The sequence below is a fragment of the Mytilus edulis genome, chromosome 8 (genome assembly GCF_963676685.1).
Source record: "Mytilus edulis chromosome 8, xbMytEdul2.2, whole genome shotgun sequence".
Lineage (NCBI taxonomy): Eukaryota > Metazoa > Mollusca > Bivalvia > Mytilida > Mytilidae > Mytilus > Mytilus edulis.
In genome coordinates, this window is record NC_092351.1 from 85,581,288 (window position 1) to 85,600,848 (window position 19,561).

At 32.5% G+C, this 19,561-nt stretch overlaps 1 protein-coding gene across 1 annotated transcript in view; it reads left to right on the forward strand.

Annotated features, from left to right (window-relative positions):
* Nucleotides 1-12,204, forward strand: part of LOC139486499 (glutamate decarboxylase 1-like) — a 30,266-nt gene extending 18,062 nt beyond the window's left edge. Inside the window, exons 9-13 of the mRNA XM_071271398.1 lie at nucleotides 351-429; nucleotides 1,679-1,828; nucleotides 7,235-7,339; nucleotides 10,689-10,778; nucleotides 11,749-12,204. Coding sequence (XP_071127499.1) covers nucleotides 351-429; nucleotides 1,679-1,828; nucleotides 7,235-7,339; nucleotides 10,689-10,778; nucleotides 11,749-11,922 — 598 coding nt within the window. The 3' untranslated portion in view covers nucleotides 11,923-12,204. The remainder of the gene's footprint in view (nucleotides 1-350; nucleotides 430-1,678; nucleotides 1,829-7,234; nucleotides 7,340-10,688; nucleotides 10,779-11,748) is intronic.
* Nucleotides 12,205-19,561: the final 7,357 nt, after the last annotated feature.

Sequence of the window (19,561 nt, forward strand, 5' to 3'; positions counted from 1 at the left end):
TACACATTGTGACTTGGATGGATAGTTGTCTCATTGGCACTCATACCACATCTTCTTATTTATAGATAAAACAACAAGAACTATACCCTGATTAATTTGAAACTGAGCTAAAGCTTAAAAATATGCAGATGTTTCTCTATAATGATTCGTGAAGAATTACACAAGCGTTCACTAAATATGTATGTAACACCTTCTTATACACAAAGACAACAACAAATGCAGTTTTTTATGAGTATAAATACTTAATACATAAATTAAAGCAGGTCGAGTTGAAAAATTTTGATACTGTAATGAAATTGAACATCCGGCATATTAATATTATTGTTAAGATCGAATATTTTTATCTGAAGGGCTGATTCTATGACATGGAATCCACACAAGATGATGGGCACGCCTTTGCAATGTTCAGCTATTTTGTTGAAGGAAAAGGTAATACATGTACCAGCTAATTTAACATTTCAATTGAGTATACTCGAACTCTTAGTTAGTTATTTATTTGTATGTATCTTCTCTATATCATATTTCATATATTACTAGCCAGTTATAGGTATGAGATATAAAATGTCTTATTAAAATTACAGTGCTTACGCTGCTTTTCAAAATATCATTGAAAACTAAGTCAGCGCATGCACTTTCGACACTTGTTTTAACATTTTTCATTGTTCATACTGTTTGACAGCTGCTTTATAGAGTATGATTTTATTCGGAGTATCTGCTCATCAATTACGCACAATATAAACTACAATCTTAACTCGAGGACGAGGATCGAGAAAAGCCCTTAAGTAACATTATGATGATCTAATAGTATATTTGACCAGACTTTTAACTTTCGATGGTAATTTTATAAACGGAGTAAATTTAAACACAGACAAGAGATTTGTTGGATTGAAAGCCAACCGGATTTTCCTGCATGAAAAAAAATCTGGAACCCAAAACATGATCAAAATAAACAAAATAAATGATTTGTTTTAGGATTCAGAAATGGAACGACCAAAATCAATCTAAGTTTCATTTTTCGCAACTTAAACTCAGCAACGATGAAAGCTAGAATCTTAAAAATCGAACTTGACCTTCATTTAGGCACAGGAAACAACATATCTAAATTTGAAAAGATCTCGTCTAAGCGTTTTCAAGTTATTGCACAGACACTGTTTATCAGCTGCCAACCCACCATACATCACCAAATTAATAACCGATATTTTCTCTTGGAAATCCGGTTAAAATGCAGTTATAAAGCAATAACCCTTTTTGATGAAAATATCACGAAACTCCTTATTTTCTTTATTTGAACAATGATTATTTGAAAATGTCAACTTTCTGTCTATATGAATACCCCTATTAATTAAAAAGTTCGTTCATTTACGAAACAGAGTTTATTTTATGTTAACCATTTGGACTGTGTTGCTAAAACCTCAGTGGTTATCCATTGTAAATCCAGTTGATTCATATAAGATTTGACCACAGATTAAATATTCAACGGTTGTTAAAGAGTTTAGAGATAACCTTACCCCAGGCTTGAAATGTGAAAGTTTATCAAAGAATTGAATAAAGTCAGTGTTATGACAGCCTAAACTTTAATAATGGTAACTGCAAATATTTAGTAAAGAGAAAACTAAAACCGATTTTCCTAATTCCCAAAGTGTGATATATGTTATTGTTTGGTTAAAAATCATTTTAGGGTGTTTTACTGGATGTCAACCAAACTGGTGCAACATACCTATATCACAAAGACAAACATTATGATACAAGCTTTGACACTGGTGACAAGTCTATACAATGTGGCCGTCATAATGATGTCTTCAAATTATGGTTAATGTGGAGATCAAAGGTAAATATTGCAAATGCGGAAGCAAATTTTGCCATCCTCTACGGAACTTAATCATAATGCTATTTTTTTCAGTGGCTGTCCCTATTTACAAAATAATCAACTTTTGTATTGATTTCATCCTATGAAGAGATATATCACAAATCGTCAAAAGAAAACACCACATTGTACAACAGACCACAAAAATCACTAACACCCGACGCATCTCTAAACAGATATATAATGTAGATACAATGGATAAGCGTTGGTTTGTTAAAAAGATACTACGAACCTATTAACCCATTGTGTCTTTTATTCAAAATCTTGTTAAGACGTCTTTAAAAAAAACAGTTCTTTGATTAATTAAACCCTATTATCAGTGAGTTTAAATAACCACCAAATTTTCTTGAATGATTCACAAGAAAGAACAAATAATTAGACATTATATACAGGGAGTCGATTTTAGCATATTCTTGAGTGAAAGAAAAGCAGTTAATCTATTCTTAATAACCCTTTCAGTTATGATTTGTCATAGACCGTTTTAAAAGTACATCAAACGGAACTAAAACTGCAGGCGATATGCGCTTTATATTAACGAAGTTTGTCTCTCGTGCTGTGTGGAGGCCGAAGACCATTCCCCGTGCTTGATAGTATGATCTTCTGTATTTTTAATGCTATGGTGTATTTATTCTTGAGATAATTCTATTATGTGTGCCACATCATTATCTCAATTTTGGGCCAGTTTGTGTACTGTTGCGGCCAGAAATCACCTTTAAATTGTAGCCAAAAGAAAACAAAAATCAAATATAAATTGAACATGATGTATATTATACAATTTTACAAGAAATATCATACAAATAGAAAGGTCAACTTAACTGTTAAAATATATGAATGTCCGATTCTAAGGTCTTTTCTTTATCCAGAATTCTCCTCTTAACTGTTGCGGAATCCAAAACGGAATATTATGTCCATTAAGTTCACAAACTAGTATGGTGTTGTTATTGTATATAAAAGTGTTACATGTAATCCAACAACTCCAAAGATCTTCTGCATAAGAATATAATTATATTTCCGAATAAGTCTAATTTTAGTGTCTGTATATATAGTTAGCACTAGAACACTGAAGAATGGAAACTTCTAGAAAACTGTAGAAGGGAAACTTCTAGAACACTATAGAAGTGTAAATTACGCATCGCAGATTATGAAAATTCTTGAATTATTATGCAATATAAATAGAAAGTTATAATTATTCAATCAGTATCTATGATTGTTCCAGACTCAACTTCCAGTGATTTCTAAACATTATTTTGTACACAACTATAAATAAGTCACAACCCAATTATGTAAACATCTTATAAGGCCACACAAAACAAATTAGGCCAATATAAATAATCATGATAATTACAATCTCATAACAGTACTACAAATTTAAGACCTACACCACCTATCATTGGCCCTCATTCATATCAATGTTAAAGTTTTCACTTCCAAACATATATTGGGGTGGGATGAATATAACGTTATTAAACATCAGACTGTACTGGTTTCCTGAACTTTGAAAAAAAAACAGGTTCTTCATATCTGAGAAACAGCCTATATATGCCCTAAATTTTAGAATTAATTCATACATTTTCGTATTACTCAAAAGTATAAGGCAATATGTGTTCTACAAGGATCGCCAGTCCTTCACCTTTCATTTGATACCTTAATACATGTAACTAAAATGTATTCTACATAGTTTTAGATTTACATATGCGTAGGAACTATTTTGTTTTAAATATGTACTACTTTCCAGTATGTTTTTTTTACCGGGTCCGATTTGGTGGTGATACATCTTATCAAGTCGGTTCAATTCAAACTGGTGCTAGGGACCGCCTTAAACTTGTAGTGGAATGAGAGCTTTTTACGGGGCTTTTTTTTCGCTTCGAAGGCCTCACTGTGACTTTGAGATGAAGAACAGCAATAAAAGCTCTGTCCCTTTGCTTTTTGTGTGTTTTTTGCTTTGCATGTACTGATTTTGTGGCATGGATGGATACCCCATATCATTTGTTTTTCTATTATTCGTTAATAAGACAGCAGTCAAACGACAAAAAATACCAAGGAAAATTTAATTTAGATGGTAACATATAGTTTTCAACAATAGATAGGTGCTACAAAATATGTCAAGTTCTAAATCGTCACGAATTTATATAAAGATTGTGAATAAATTTAACAGAAACAATTATAAATCTGCAATAAAATCGCCTCAAAGTGATGCGAAAATTTAGAAGGAAGCCTGAATATAAAAAAAAGTTAATAATTTAAACGTTACCAACGTTTACTACTTAAAGGTGTATTTTCCCCTTTCTTTACCCTAGGAAACTTTCCTAGAAGCCGTGGATTGAATATCGTCCGCACATTTTCAAAACGTTCATGTAAATTGATGGCGTCATGTGTTAAAACAGTTATTGACCAATCAAATCGGTATACATCAATTAACTTGCACGGTCAGTAAGTCCTACGTCGTTCGAGTCAAGTGGGGTCATCCAAGCGGTGCAGATTAAATTACATATACCGATTTGATTGTTCAATAACTATAACTTATAACACAACAAATAAGAAAAATGGAGAAACAAATAGAGAAAACAAGGATTCGAATTTAAACCGACAACAACTAATTTTGATATAAAAATAAGAAGATGTCGTATGATTGCCAACGAGACAACTCTCCATCATAGACCAAATGATATAGAAGTTGACTCTACAACTAATTCAACTTAACCTCGCAGCTACTAACTTATACTATATTAAGGTATGTGTGTCATACTTTAATTTCGGTCTTAAGGGAGTAGACCTTGGTACAGGGAGATAACTCTTTAAATCAGATATGTGTTTGTAAAAGTCAAGTTTCCTCAATGAATTTTAAGCATTTACCTGAAACAGATTGAAAATAATCTATGTATCAAAGAAGCTTAGGACATATTTATGAAAATGGCTGACACAAACGTACTGATGATTTTAAGAGTTATTTCCCTTAACCTAGGTCTACCTCCTTAATAAGACAAATAAGATCAAGATTAAAAGTGAAGCGCATAAAAGTGTGCCGTGTGTATGGCTGTTCTAATTTACTCCCGTAATTAGAGAAGGCTAAAATGTCCAATAAATCTATGTCTTGCATGAATTATTTCTTATATAATACTTATGTATCTATGAAAAATGTGTTTAATCCTTATTGTTCGTTGGATACTATTTTAGGACATACGATACACTTTTGATCCCACGGTGACAATTTCGCCTACAAGCTATAGAAAAATCAAATATGTATAAAAAATGTACCCTCATGTGCTACTTTTAAGGGAATTAAAATCAGTAGGACAATGCATCTTTTCCGATATGTCATGTCGCGAAAAATAACATTTTACGTTAGCAACGTCATTATATCCCCTGTATCTGATACCGAGCGTTAGCGAGCGTTAAATGTTGACACATATAATGTCTACCCATGTTGAAATGAGCATATAGCATGGCATGATATAATTATTCGATTCTAATAAGAAAATTTAGAACGTTTGTACTTTGAAGTGGGCCTTTAATACACGTTCGAAAGGCAGTCATATTGAATTTATGAGCCAAAACGATATCGAAAATCAACCGTTTCAATATAAAAATTGAACAGAGAAATGTAAACTTACTTTTAGAACGATTTTATCTAATTTCATAGCCAGCAACACCAACACAAATGTTCATTTTGTTCTCCGGCGTTGTTCAAAATACAACTGAAAAATACAAATTCAATTAATTGTGACGCATAGCCAGAAATTAGTAGTGCTTTTGCTAATTAATATTCATGTAAATGAGAATTGTACCACGTGATTATAGTTTGAACTGGACTGGCTTTATTTCACTAAAATCTTTAAAACACGGATATTATAAGTTGTCCGTCACAGAGTTTTTATTTACAATCACTCTGATATTTCCGTAAAGTTGACAGGCGGTCAAAAGCAAAACATTGAACTCGAATTTAGTGAATTTTTCGTGTTTTTGTGAGTTTATTCTTCTTGAAATAGTGGCATTTTAACTTTACGTGGGAACCAAGAGTTCAACGACTACACATAAAAGGTTTGGACTTGCTTATTCTTTGGACATTCAAGTTTCAAATTTCACCCCGGGAACCTGTTTTTCTAATATAATGACATTGTAAGCCAATTTTTAACAAGAAGTTTGCAAATTCGACGTTTCAGCCATTTTAGCTTGTATTTTACACTGCAATGTTAAAAGCCTCTCGCTTCGAATTTTAAAATAGCTCAGGAACCTTGATTTTTGCAACAACAGTCATTATGTTTCCGAAGTTTCCGAATGACAAGAGTTATCTCCCATTTCGTCTATCATATTGAAAACGACATGTTTGCCAGTTACGTTGCTTTCGCCGGAAAATTTGAATATTCTGACACGAATGCAACTGAAGCTGCGTAAGGGTTCTGTTAATCCACAAATCAAAATATGCATTTGATAGAAGACTAATTTCGGAAGAAAATGAGGGCTGTTGTTAGGTATATAGTAATTTATTAATATTTTTAATTATTTTTATCTAAAGTAGGGAAGGCAATTCAAGATGGCGACTTAGATCCCTTTAAGTTTTTTCAGTATACAGATATGGATAGTAAACTGCACATTGCCAGAAAACAAAGAAATAGTGATGGCAACGTTAAATACGTTAATAAAGTAATGCAAATAGACAGGAAATAATAAAAAATAAATTAAAAACATTGATTTACACAATTTTAACTTGCTAACCGAGTCCCTGTGGTTTAAATGGTGTATATTGTTGTGTATATTTATTTTCTGCTCCGGCAACCGGTTTATCACTTAAATTAAAATTAAAACAGACATTTAAAAAAAAATCCCTATCATTTTAATATAATTTCCGTGACCCGTATCCAATTTCTGTAGTATAATTTTCAAAAAAGCAAAGTGGTGTTGATTTCTGGATATGGTCAATCACGTTCAGGCCATGTTCTATTGCAATTAGAACATATGGCTTTGTTTCCAAAGCGAATGAAAAACGTTATAAAATTATGATAATTGTATTTTAACGTCAAATCCACGGATGACATGTCGTAACTTACTAAAATCAATAAAATATTTGAATAATGCAAGAAATAGAAAATGAAACACCTACATTGTACCTCCAAACTCAATTTCAATGTGATATTATCCGAATTTGGTATCAATAGTAATATTCAGTTATTTCTGTCAGAATTTGCCGTTGTTTCACACAATTTGTTTCTTCTGACATCAGTCCCTCTTTGTGTGCGTGTGTTGTTCAAACTTAAGTTTTATGTGTAAATATTCTCTGAAATATTGACTAAAATTAACGTTTGGGCTGTTCTTTTTTACCTTGATGTTTGCATTTTTGTAATATTCGTTTCAATCAATTTAATTTTAATTTAGGGTGATAATGGTTTTGAAGATCAAATTGATTTGTGTTTCACGTTGTCAAAATATCTTGTCAGTGAGATAAAGAAGAGACCACGTTTCCAGCTTGTTTTAGAAGAGGTAAGACATTAATCGCGATTGTGTTCAAAATAGAAGATTCCATTAGTTCGGCAGATAGACACGTAAGTGATTCAGACACATAGATCGTCAGTTAATAATTTGCATGGAAAATTAGTATATAAAAGAGGGACGAAAGATACCAAAGGGACAGTCAAACTCATAAATCCAAAACAAACTGACAACGCCATGGCTAAAAATGAAAAAGACAAACAGAAAAACAATAGTACACACGACACAACATAGAAAACTAAAGAATAAACAACACGAACCCCACCAAAAACTAGGGGTGATCTCAGGTGCTCCGGAAGGGTACGCAGATCCTGCTCCACATGTGGCACCCGTCGTGTTGCTTATGTGTTTACAAATCCGGTAAATAGTCTAATTCGGTAGGTCATATTCATGAGAGGGAAGGGGATTGTAGTTACGACGTAAGGAACATATCCGATATCATTTGTGAAACGGTTATTCCATAACGGTCAACCAACTCGTGATGGCGTCCGTAAAATTTACGAAGGGATGATTTCAACTTCACCATTTGGAACTCTTGGTTTAATAGCTTCCTTGTGAGCAGCAAACCTCTATCAAGAAAATCATGATAGGAAATGCAAGCACGGGAATATCGTATCAATTGGGAGATTTATACCCCGTATGCAGGTGCTGCTGGAATGTTGCTACTTAGAAATGGAAAGTTCACAATTGGAAAGCTGAAATCATCTCTTTTGTCGTAAAGTTTTGTCTTCAACCGACCCTTATTGTCAATTTCTAGATGTAAGTCAAGATATGAAGCCGACTAAACTGTATCTGTAGTATCCTTTATCTCTAGTTCGATTGGATAGATGCGTTCCACATAGTCACCAAATTTTGAATTGTTTAGTGAAAGAACCTCATCTATATAGCGGAAAGTAGAGTTAAAGGATATTGCTAACTTCTTATCTTTCTTCCTAAGAAGTTCCTGCATGAAGTCAGCCTCATATATAAGTCACATGGAAAAGTAAATCATCAAATACTGTAAACTAAGTAATTTTCGTGGATACTTTTATCGCGTTTATCGTTTTCTATCCGACTTTGCAGCAATTTATTATCATCGCAGCTTTCTCACTTTGCTCATGTATCTATGCATTAAATCGATGTTTCCTGTTTTGCATATTGACGATATAAATAAAGCGTATATTTTTGTTATATAAATAAAGCGTATATTTTTGTTATATAAATAAAGCGTATATTTTTGTTATATAAATAAAGCGTATATTTTTGTTATATAAATAAATTGTTAACGAAAATTATTTGGTTTACAGTAAGCCGAACAGACAATGTTTATATCGGTCACAATGGCATGAAACCGTCAGTAAGTCAGTCACTGTACACAATTCTTGTTTTTTTAAGGTAAAGAAATATTGATACTTATAATTCTCCTATTTGTGCGTGATTGGAAACTTTAATTAACACATTGAGACCTAAATGTACATGGTGTCCGAGAATAAAGATCCCATTTTTAAATTTGGTTTTGCTTTTTGACCTTTTCAAACGCATATGTTGACTTCCCTTCTAACTTTGCATCAACTAAAAGCAAAATGTTGTTTTGTCCTTTTTATTTGTCATTATTTTATTTAGAGCAAATTGAATCAGTTAAGATTAAATGAAAAGATAACTCAATTAAAAAAATGTCTGACATGAACATTTTGAGTTACTTCCCGTTCTTCACTTTTAACACAATTGACACGTAGCAACAACGATTTTTTTTTCTTTGTTTTCTTTGTTTGTTTTTGTTTTTTGTTTTTGTTTTTGTTTTTGTTTTTGTGTTTTTTTTTTGTTTTTTTTTTTGGAGGGGGGGGGGGGGGGGGTATCTGGTCTTGTTTTACTTAAGGAACAGTAACTTTCAGATCAAATGCAAATATAAGAAAGAAGACGACAGAGTACACGCATGCACGATTAATGTATAAGGTTTGTCAATAAAAGAGAAAACACATCATTAAGTGTTTCGACAACTTTTCTTTTTAGACAAATCTTACAAGTTACTTTAAAAAAAAAAAAAAAAATTCAATCGTGAACCTAAGTGCCTGTATGTAAAAGATCAGATAATTGTTATATAAAAACTGCTGTTCAATGTTGGGCATAACATGATAATTTTCTTGTTAAATAAATAATGTATCTCTCTCCCTTCCCTCTCTCTTCCGATAGATAAAATTACATCATGCTAAGTAGAAGGTAACCACTGTTTGTTCCATTCTGAAGTGCTTTACAATTTCTGCATTTAACACACCCAAATAGTGCCTTTCAAATTTCCAGGGTTCAAGCATTTTTAAATAAGATTAACTATGGTTTCTTTACATAAACAAAAGAAAGTTGTGGTATGATTTACAACCAGACATTTCTCCAGCAGAGACCAAATGACGTAGAACTAACGTTAACAACTGTATGTTACAGTACGGCCTTCGAATATAAGCAAAACCCGTACCCTAAAGTAAGCTATAAAAGGCCGCGAAATGACAAATGCAAAACAATTCATACGAGAAAACTAACTGCCTGGTGTCATCGAGTTGTCTTTTATTATTGCTTTTGTTTCTTCAGTTATATCTTGATCAAATGTAGAGCCTTAATTACTATAAATAACAATTCTTTATCTTATCTCTGACTGTATCTATCATTACCCAGTCTCTTTAAAGACATTCGTTATGTTATCTCTGACCTTTTATTAGTATTTTACCACTGCGTATTGCATAAGCATAATATCCGGCATCATAGACCTCACGCCCAAACATTTAATTATTCTTTCAGAATCGTCATCACATTGCTAAAAAATAAATTGCTTCGTTTTAGCATGTTATATAATTATGCATTTCACACATCTCAACGATTCTAAGTAGATATAGGAAGATGTGGTGTGAGTGCCAATGAGACAACTCTCCATCCAAATAACAACTTATAAAAGTAAACCATTATATATCAATGTACGGCCTTCAACACGGAGCCTTGGCTCACACCGAACAACAAGCTATAAAGCGCCCACAAATTACTAGTGTAAAACCATTCAAACGGGAAAACCAACGGTCTAATCTATAGAAACGAGAAACACGTATAAATTACATAAACAAACGACAACTACTGTACATCACTAAGGTTCAGTTTGTTTTTCTCTAATTTATTTTCTATTTAATGTAATTTGTATTTTGATAACGATAAGGAAAGTTTGTTACGATATTTGGACTAATAATTTTCTGTAAGTGTGAGAATACACGATCATGATTGATGTACTAAATGCAATTTGTAAGTAATCCTAGACCAGATTCTATAATCTTTAACCTGTAGGTTTTTTTTTGTAAGAATATTTTATTTTATTTTTAATTTTCAGATAGAAGGGCCAAATATATGTTTCTGGTATATACCTTCGAGTATTGTCATAACAGACGAACACGATAAAGGGAAAACACAACTGAACAAGGTCATTAGTTAAACTGTATTTACATATTGTGTATCTATCTCTTTCCCCTATTTTGTTATCATCTAAATTTTTCTCTCTTGTTGAACATGCCTTTTCAAAAACTTATCACATATTAATGAAAGTGTTAATAAAAAAATTGTGTTTTTGATAAAGTCTCTCTTTTCGATTTGTAAGCACATGAACGCTTTTGCTACTTATTCCGTTTTGAAAGTTTAGCCAAAGTCTACTTGAAATTAAATGTCAAATCCGTTATGACTTTTCAGGGCAAGTTGGAAAGTCAAAACAGATAGAGATGCCACGCGCAGTATTTTTTAACTTTATATATTACGTTTTCTTTGATATAATATATCTATATCAGGTTTGTGTTCGGGTTTGGGTGTTTGTATGGGTTTTGGGCGGTGGTGGGCGTTGGGACGGGGGTTCGTAAAAGAGAAAAAATATTAAAATATTACATTTCTTTTGTAACGCGATTTTCTATATATGTATTTTAGCCCACCAATATCGTCCACTCATTAAACGATTCTTTGGTTCTGGTACGACTTTCACAATATTTTGTTTGCTTTTAAGAGTTCACCAGTCATAAACCTAGTAGCTTTTGAAACCAACGATTCTTCTCAACTAAAAGTAAAAATCGTTGAAAAATAATCATTCACTCGGGGTTCTGCTTCTCTGTGATGTCAACGTTCCCATAGAAGATAAATTACATGAGCACATGTACCTGTCCAATATCAACGTGTTTACAATTAATATGAGGCCAATGCATATGTTCCCTAATGCAGAAGGATAAAACCCACTGCAAGAAAATTGGGAAAAGATGAATCGCATAGAAGGAGATGTGGTGGTGGAATGTTGTTTAAGGATAACAAAAATTCAAAGTTCACAAACTTCATACTTCTAAATTTTATCATGATTATATGTCTTTCTTCCAATTGTTTAAAAACATTTTTCTTTTTATTCTACTTTTTTATAGGTTGCACCGAGTTTGAAAGCCCTTATGTTGGAAAAGGGTACCATTATGGTCACTTATCAGCCTCTCGGAGATCTACCAAACTTTTTCCGCATAGCCATCTCAAACCCAGCAATACAGAAAGAAGACCTCGATTTTGTTTTAAATGAAATTGAAGAACTAGCTAAATGTTTATAAAATGTGCACAATAGAATTGCGAATATTGATACTGTCACTTAGTGTTGGCAGACAGATTGTTGTAATCATGCAGTGTTTAGATTATAAGGACTACGAAACTTGTAATCTGAAATGTTTGTTTAGCATCTTTTCATTTTGATAGTTGCTTTTTTATTTAATGTATGAACTGCAATATTTACTGACTTTCCAAATAACATAAGCTGGTTCTCGGCTGACTAACTCTTTGTTTATAGTTTTAGCGAAGCGTTACATACAAGAGGATTCCAGTTTATCAATACGCCTTGCATTTTAGATATGTATTATGAATTACCCCTAATAAAATGTCACAGTTTTAGTAACATTTATATCCCTGACGTCTTATTGAAAATGGCATTCTATAAAAATGCACTTATTGCAAAAGTTGTCAATTTCTGTCATGAAATCGGTGATTGCTGCAGTTTGTCTAAAAGTTTAGTTATTCTACAATAAATTATTCTTCTCATACATCTACTATTCCTTTGCTTTTCAAAAATCACACATCTCAAAAATATAAATCTTAATCCCAATGTTCTCTAGGATACAGTAATTTGGTCGACTGGGACTTCTTCTGTCCAGCAGTAAGAACCTCAGCTGACAGAGGTTCGATCGGAATGGGGACATCTGATGCACAACATTTGGAGATTGTAATAAGTCATAGATACTTGGTGACAGGACACTTTTTTTAGCCCTCCCTGTTTTTCCAAAGTCCGTTATTTTTTGTTTTATGTTTTTCTGTATACTATGAATAGTTCACCATTCATATTCTATAAATACAGTGTATTTGCTATTTTACTATCAATTCCAAGTTTTCTATCCACGGAGGCACTGATATATCATAGAGACTCTCTATATAATATATATCAGTGACCGCCGTTGATAGTAAACTTGGAATTAGTCTATAGATATAATCAGAGACATATATATTCATACATGTCTCCGATATAATATAGAATCATATTCAAAACAGTGTAGCTGTGGCCATTGATTGACAACCTTAAATTATCCCATTGACTAGGACAATTTAGGTGAACGTTTGTATGTAACGACCACTGCTCACTATGTACTTTTTAAAGACACTTAAACTATGGGGTCGCCAAAGATTCTCAACACCTTAATAAAGTAATTCGAAAAATTAATCAGAAATAACACGATGTTTAGATTTACATCAATTATATAAATCAAAACATAAAGGTTATTCCTGATTAATTTTTCGAATTATTTTATAATTAAAGGCGTTAAGAAACCTTTGGTGACCCCACAGTTTAAATGTCTATCGTAGGTACATCGTGAACAGTGGTCGTTACAGACAAACATTCACGTAAATTGTCCCAGTCAATGGATGAATTTAATGTGTCAATCAATGGCCACAGCCACACTGTTTTGAATTTCATTCTATCAGTGACCACCGAGGATAGTAAACTTGGAATTGATATAGCAAATACAATGTAGCAAATACACTTTATTTAAAGTATAAGTATAATCATAGTATACAGAAAACGCGAAAATAATGGTCCTGTCCCCAAGTAGTTATGAAAATTATGTGTAATTTTAAAACAGTCCTAAACGGAAGTCCTGTCTATGACTTAAAAGGCTGTCCGATGACGGAAACAATATCCGGACGTTTTTAATTATGTTCGTTTTCCACCCGAAATAACCCAAACTGAATAATCATAAGCGAGGATGACAAATGCCGCTATGCATGATACTTATAGGACACAGAGGCATGAGAATTAATTTATAGTGGAAGGAAGGGAAGCGACACACAAAATGAGGTATTCACATTTAATAGTACAAGTATAATTATTACTATCATCATTAGCATCTATAATACTAAAATTACGAGGTCCAATTTGTCAGCCGTCATCGGGTAAAAACGACAAATCAAAGAATTAAACTCTATATATAGGTAGCACTCCACAGTTAGAAAATAAAATTAAAAATGAGCCACAAAATGTTTTATCATCTCCTATTCCTGGATTTCTAATACATTAACCTAACTGTTTGTGTTGTACATGTGCATATGTATGTAATCAGTATATTCCATAGATTTGATTTTCAAAAGTTAAAAGAGTGAAAATTAATTTCTTTTATGTGTATCCATGGCAACATTCTGCATTTATTTACCATAAAATATTGCAAAAAGGGGGGGGGGTGGACATGTCACATATCTCCCCAAAATTTTGATCAAACTAGAATTTCAATGCCTTTGAGTGATACCTTTTTAGAAACTGTTTTCATAAATCTTCCTAATGATCAAATAAAAAATGGGTGTCTTTCGCCTCATTTTTTCGTAAAATCCAATCACAAAGTTCGTGCGATAAAAAGTTGGAAAAAAACATTGCAATAATTGCCGGACCAAGGTATGGTAGGGACATGCAAATACGGACTGTCATACAGAAAACAGCCTATATTACATACATTACATAATCTTGATGTTCATATAAACCCAATACAAAGGCTATTTTAATACTCAGCTACTAGTATCCAAAAATGAATTTTATTGCACACTAGCTCTCATATTTGAAAAATCCACAGGGGCCAAAATGCGAAACTACACACCTAACTGTGGAGTGCTACCATAACTAATATAGGACAATGGTGTAGATTAAAAATTACACCACTCCAGACCCTTTTGTTTTCCACATAATTAATATTGCCAATAATTAACAAGTTCCGGGTCGAATCCGATACCGATGCCAATAGTATATTCACCTGTTAGCTATTACCTTATCTGTACGTTCCGCATTTGACAGGCCCACCACCAAACGGTGTATTTAGGATTTTGCTATGTACACGGGTCATAATCAAAGGGCTGACACTACTAAATTCAATCATTGTCAAATTGTTCCCTATTGTACTTTTATTCAGCAATCAGCAAGACTTTCTAAGATAACTAATATTGGACAATGCTGTTGATTAAAAAATACTCCATTCCTGGATAGCCAGGACCTTTTGTTTTCCAAATAATTAATTTTACCAATAATTGATAAATTCCAGGTCGCCGTGTTCAAACAAAAATATTTGAAAGCAGAGAAAACTTTGTATCTTATAATCGACATGACTTTAAATTTATCAGATGACAATACTAATTACTAAAATAAGGCTTGGGCATAGTTATATACTTTAATTCAGTCACGGACCAGCGATATCACGGATGTGTACTTGTATTATATATTCATGCAGTGTTTATTCAAAGTTAACGTCAATTTTAGGAGCAAAGTATTTTTTACAGGAAGTATTTCATTAAAGTGATCAAAGAGACGAGGAAGATGATTTTTCTAAATCAGGATACCACACATAGATTAGTTCGCACAACATGCCTAATTAATTTTGTTTTCTCTTGTAGAACATTCTAATGCATGGATAGTTATCATAACACAATTAACTTCGGGTTTAATTCTCAAATGCTTTACATTTATCTTCGTCACCAATTCAATTTATATTTGATTAACAGTTACTAGCATTCGGCTATCCTAGGTAGAATCCGCTACTCTCCTACGGAATCGGCCGAGTTGAGACGAATGAGTTAGTAGTAGTCCAAACAAAAGTAAGCAGTCAATGAAGTCGCCCAATCTAATTAAAATATTGATCTCTTATTACGTTATACTATTAAAATATTGATCTCTGATTACGTTATACTATTAAAATATTGATCTCTGATTACGTTATACTATTAAAATATTGATCTCTGATTACGTTATACTCTTAAAATATTGATCTCTGATTACGTTATACTCTTAAAATATTGATCTCTGACTACGTTATACTCTTAAAATATTGATCTCTGATTACGTTATACTATTAAAAGATTGATCTCTGGTTACGTTATACTATTAAAATATTGATCTCTGATTACGTTATACTATAAAAATATTGATCTCTGATTACATTATACTATTAAAATATTGATCTCGGATTACGTTATACTCTTAAAATATTGATCTCTGACTACGTTATACTCTTAAAATATTGATCTCTGATTACGTTATACTATTAAAATATTGATCTCTGATAACGTTATACTATTAAAATATTGATCTCTGAGTACGTTATACTATTAAAATATTGATCTCTGATTACGTTATACTATTAAAATATTGATCTCTGATTACGTTATACTCTTAAAATATTGATCTCTGATTACGTTATACTCTTAAAATATTGATCTCTGATTACGTTATACTATTAAAATATTGATCTCTGATTACGTTATACTCTTAAAATATTGATCTCTGATTACGTTATACTACTCATATGTAGTATAACGTAATCAGAGATCAATATTTTAATTAGATTGTGAAGTCGCCAAGAAGAGAAACTTGTATACATTACAAAAAATGCACACTGTTTACAGGGATTGTAATTAAAATAATAACTAGAACACACCCGCGAAATCGCGGGCATTTAGAGCGTGGTTAAAAGTATGTTGAATTTTTGTAAAAGATTTTATGTCTGGAGAACTTCAGGAAAGGTATCAAAAGTCATAGGTACTTACATGTGACAGGACAATTTTGTTTAGCCCTCCCTTTTTTCTTCTTCCAAAGTCCGTTATTTTTTGTTTTCTGTTTTTCTGTATACTATGAAGTTCACCATAAATATACTATAAATCAGTGTAATTGCTATTTTACTATCAATTCCAAGTTTTCTATCCACGGAGGCACTGATATATTATAGAGACTCTCTATATAATATATATCAGTGACCGCCGTTGATAGTAAACTTGGAATTAGTCTCTATATAGTATGAAATTCAAAACAGTGTAGCTGTGGCCATTGATTGACCCATCAAAATCATCCATTGACTGGGACAATTTACGTGAACGTTTGTCTGTAACAACCACTGTTCATGACGTACCTACGATTAGACATTTAAACTGTGGGGTCACCAAAGGTTTCTTAACGCCTTTAATTATAAAATAATTCGAAAAATTAATCAGGAATAAACTTTGTGTTTTGATTTATATAATTGATATAAATCAAAATATCGTGTTATTTCTGATTAATTTTTCGAATTACTTTATTTAGGTTTTGAGAACCTTTGGTGACCCCATAGTTTAAGTTTCTTTAAAAAGTACATAGTGAACATTGGTCGTTACATACACACGTTCACCTAAATTGTCCCAGTCAATGAATGATTTTAATGTGTCAATCAATGGCCACAGCTACACTGTTTTGAATTTCATACTAATCAGAGACATATATACATATGTCGAGATCTCCGATGTAATATATCAGTAACCGCCGTTGATAGTAAACTTGGAATTAGTCTCTATATAATCAGAGACATATATACATATATGTCGAGATCTCCGATGTAATATATCAGTGACCGCCGTTGATAGTAAACTTGGAATTAGTCTCTATATAATCAGAGACATCTATATTCATACATATATGTCTCCGATATACTGTGGATTCATTATTTTTCGTGGGATACCAATTTTCGTGGTTTTCGTTGGTACTGGTGAACCATGAATTTAAATGTTCAACGAATCACAAATTTGCTATTGGGTTGCAAACAGACCTGGACAAAACCACGAAATCAACTATCCAAGAAAATGTAAGATTTCCTCAATCCACGAAAATTGATACCCACGAAAATAAATGAATCCACAGTAATATATCAGTGACCACCGAGAATAGTAAACTTGGAATTGATATAGTTAATAGCAAATATTTTTTATTTAAAGTATATGTATGATCATAGTATACAGAAAAACGCGAAAATAGTTGTCCTGTCCACATGTAGTTATGAAAATTATGTGTGATTTTAAAATGGTAAGTGGAAGAAGGGATCCCGTAAACCGCCCTACGTCACGATTCATGAATTATCCATATTCTATTTATAGGCTATTTATAAACGATTCTGAAAATACTAGAGCTTTTATCCGACATAAATATATGACAAGCACAATACATAAAACACATAAAACATAAATGACATCATGCAAAATAAATAATGTTATCAAGCACAGCAATTAATAATAAGCACAATAAAAGCATATAAAGCAAACATAAAATGCCGATAAACTAACATTCGTGCAATATAGCTATTACAGTAGCATATATCATTGTGCCCTCTTTAAGCAAATACAGATTCCTTTTTAAAATACATGATATTTCATATATATATGACAAACAGTAGTGGTGCCTTAATTATGTTGTAAAGACCCATGCACGTGGTCCCAGGGCTTTGAATATACTATGGAGTTAATAATATTTTTATTATCCGCTTAAAAGAGTACTTTGATGTAGGCTAGGCAAATTGAAAAAAATGTAGCTTTACTCCTTTACGGGAGTGTGAGGGGGGGGCAGGTCTGCGTTTACAGAAACGAATTAATCTGGCCTTCATTTTGATAATTAAAAAAATCAGACCTAGTATACAGTTGCTCAAAGACAGTTCTGAATTCATCTTCAATAAGCATGTATGATGTTGAATAATAAATTCTGGCTTTGGATTGATTGAAAAAAAAAATTGCTAGGTTTGCATTTGAATAAAAAAAAATCTGTCTCGATATAAAACGTCTACTAAAGGACGTTCAAAGGATCCCATTGGCCGTGTACACGACCCCCTGTTGTCCGAACATTCTACTATAAGGCGTTCTATAGGAACCCTTGTTAATTGTTTATATTGAAGCTACTATGAGGGCGTTCTACAGGATCCCTTGTTGATTGTTTATCATGTATATACTATAGAACGTTTTACAGGATCCCCTGTTGTCTGAACATTATATATCTACTATAGGTCGTTCTATAGGATTCCTGTTGTTTGTTTTTCATGTATATATACTGAAGGGCGTTCTACAGGATCCCCTGTTGTTTGAAAATAATTCATCTAGGATAGGACCTTATTTAGGTTCCGCTGTTGTTTGTTTATCGTGTAGTATATACTATATGGCTTTCTATGGAATCCCTTGGGCGGTCTGCAGGATCCCCTGTTTTCTCAACATTATATATCTACTATAGGACGTTCTGTAATATATACATGAAAAACAAACAACAGTCAATCCTGTAGAACGCCCTATAGTATATACATGAAAAACAAATAACAGGGGATCCTATAGAACGTCTTATAGTAGATATAATGTTGAGAAAACAGGGGATCCTGCAGACAGCTCAAGGGATCCAAAAAGCCCTAAAGTATATACATGATAAACAAACAATAGCGGAACCTATAGAAGCTCCTATCTCAGATGCATAATCTTTAAACAAACGGCGATCCTGCAAACCGCCCAGGGGAAAGCCCTCTAGTATATACATTATAAACAAAAAAACATCCTGTAGATATATAATGTTGAAAAAACAGGGGAACGCTAAGACGGCGTGCACAGAGATGACGGCAATTGTAAAATGCGCTTAATTAAAAGTAGCTTTATACAACCATGTAAATCATACATTTCAAACAGGAAGTTTTTTTTATGATGAAAGGATGAACACTAGCCATTAACATCCAAATTATTAAAAAAGTTCTCAAAATAAAATCTATAAAGTATGAAACAAACATGGAAACGGCAAAAACATATGTAACTTGTAACATTAAATAAGCATAAAATAGAGTTTTTGACCTGAATTTAACGTACTTTATTGCATTTTCGTACAGTAGATATTTTAGGATTCAGACT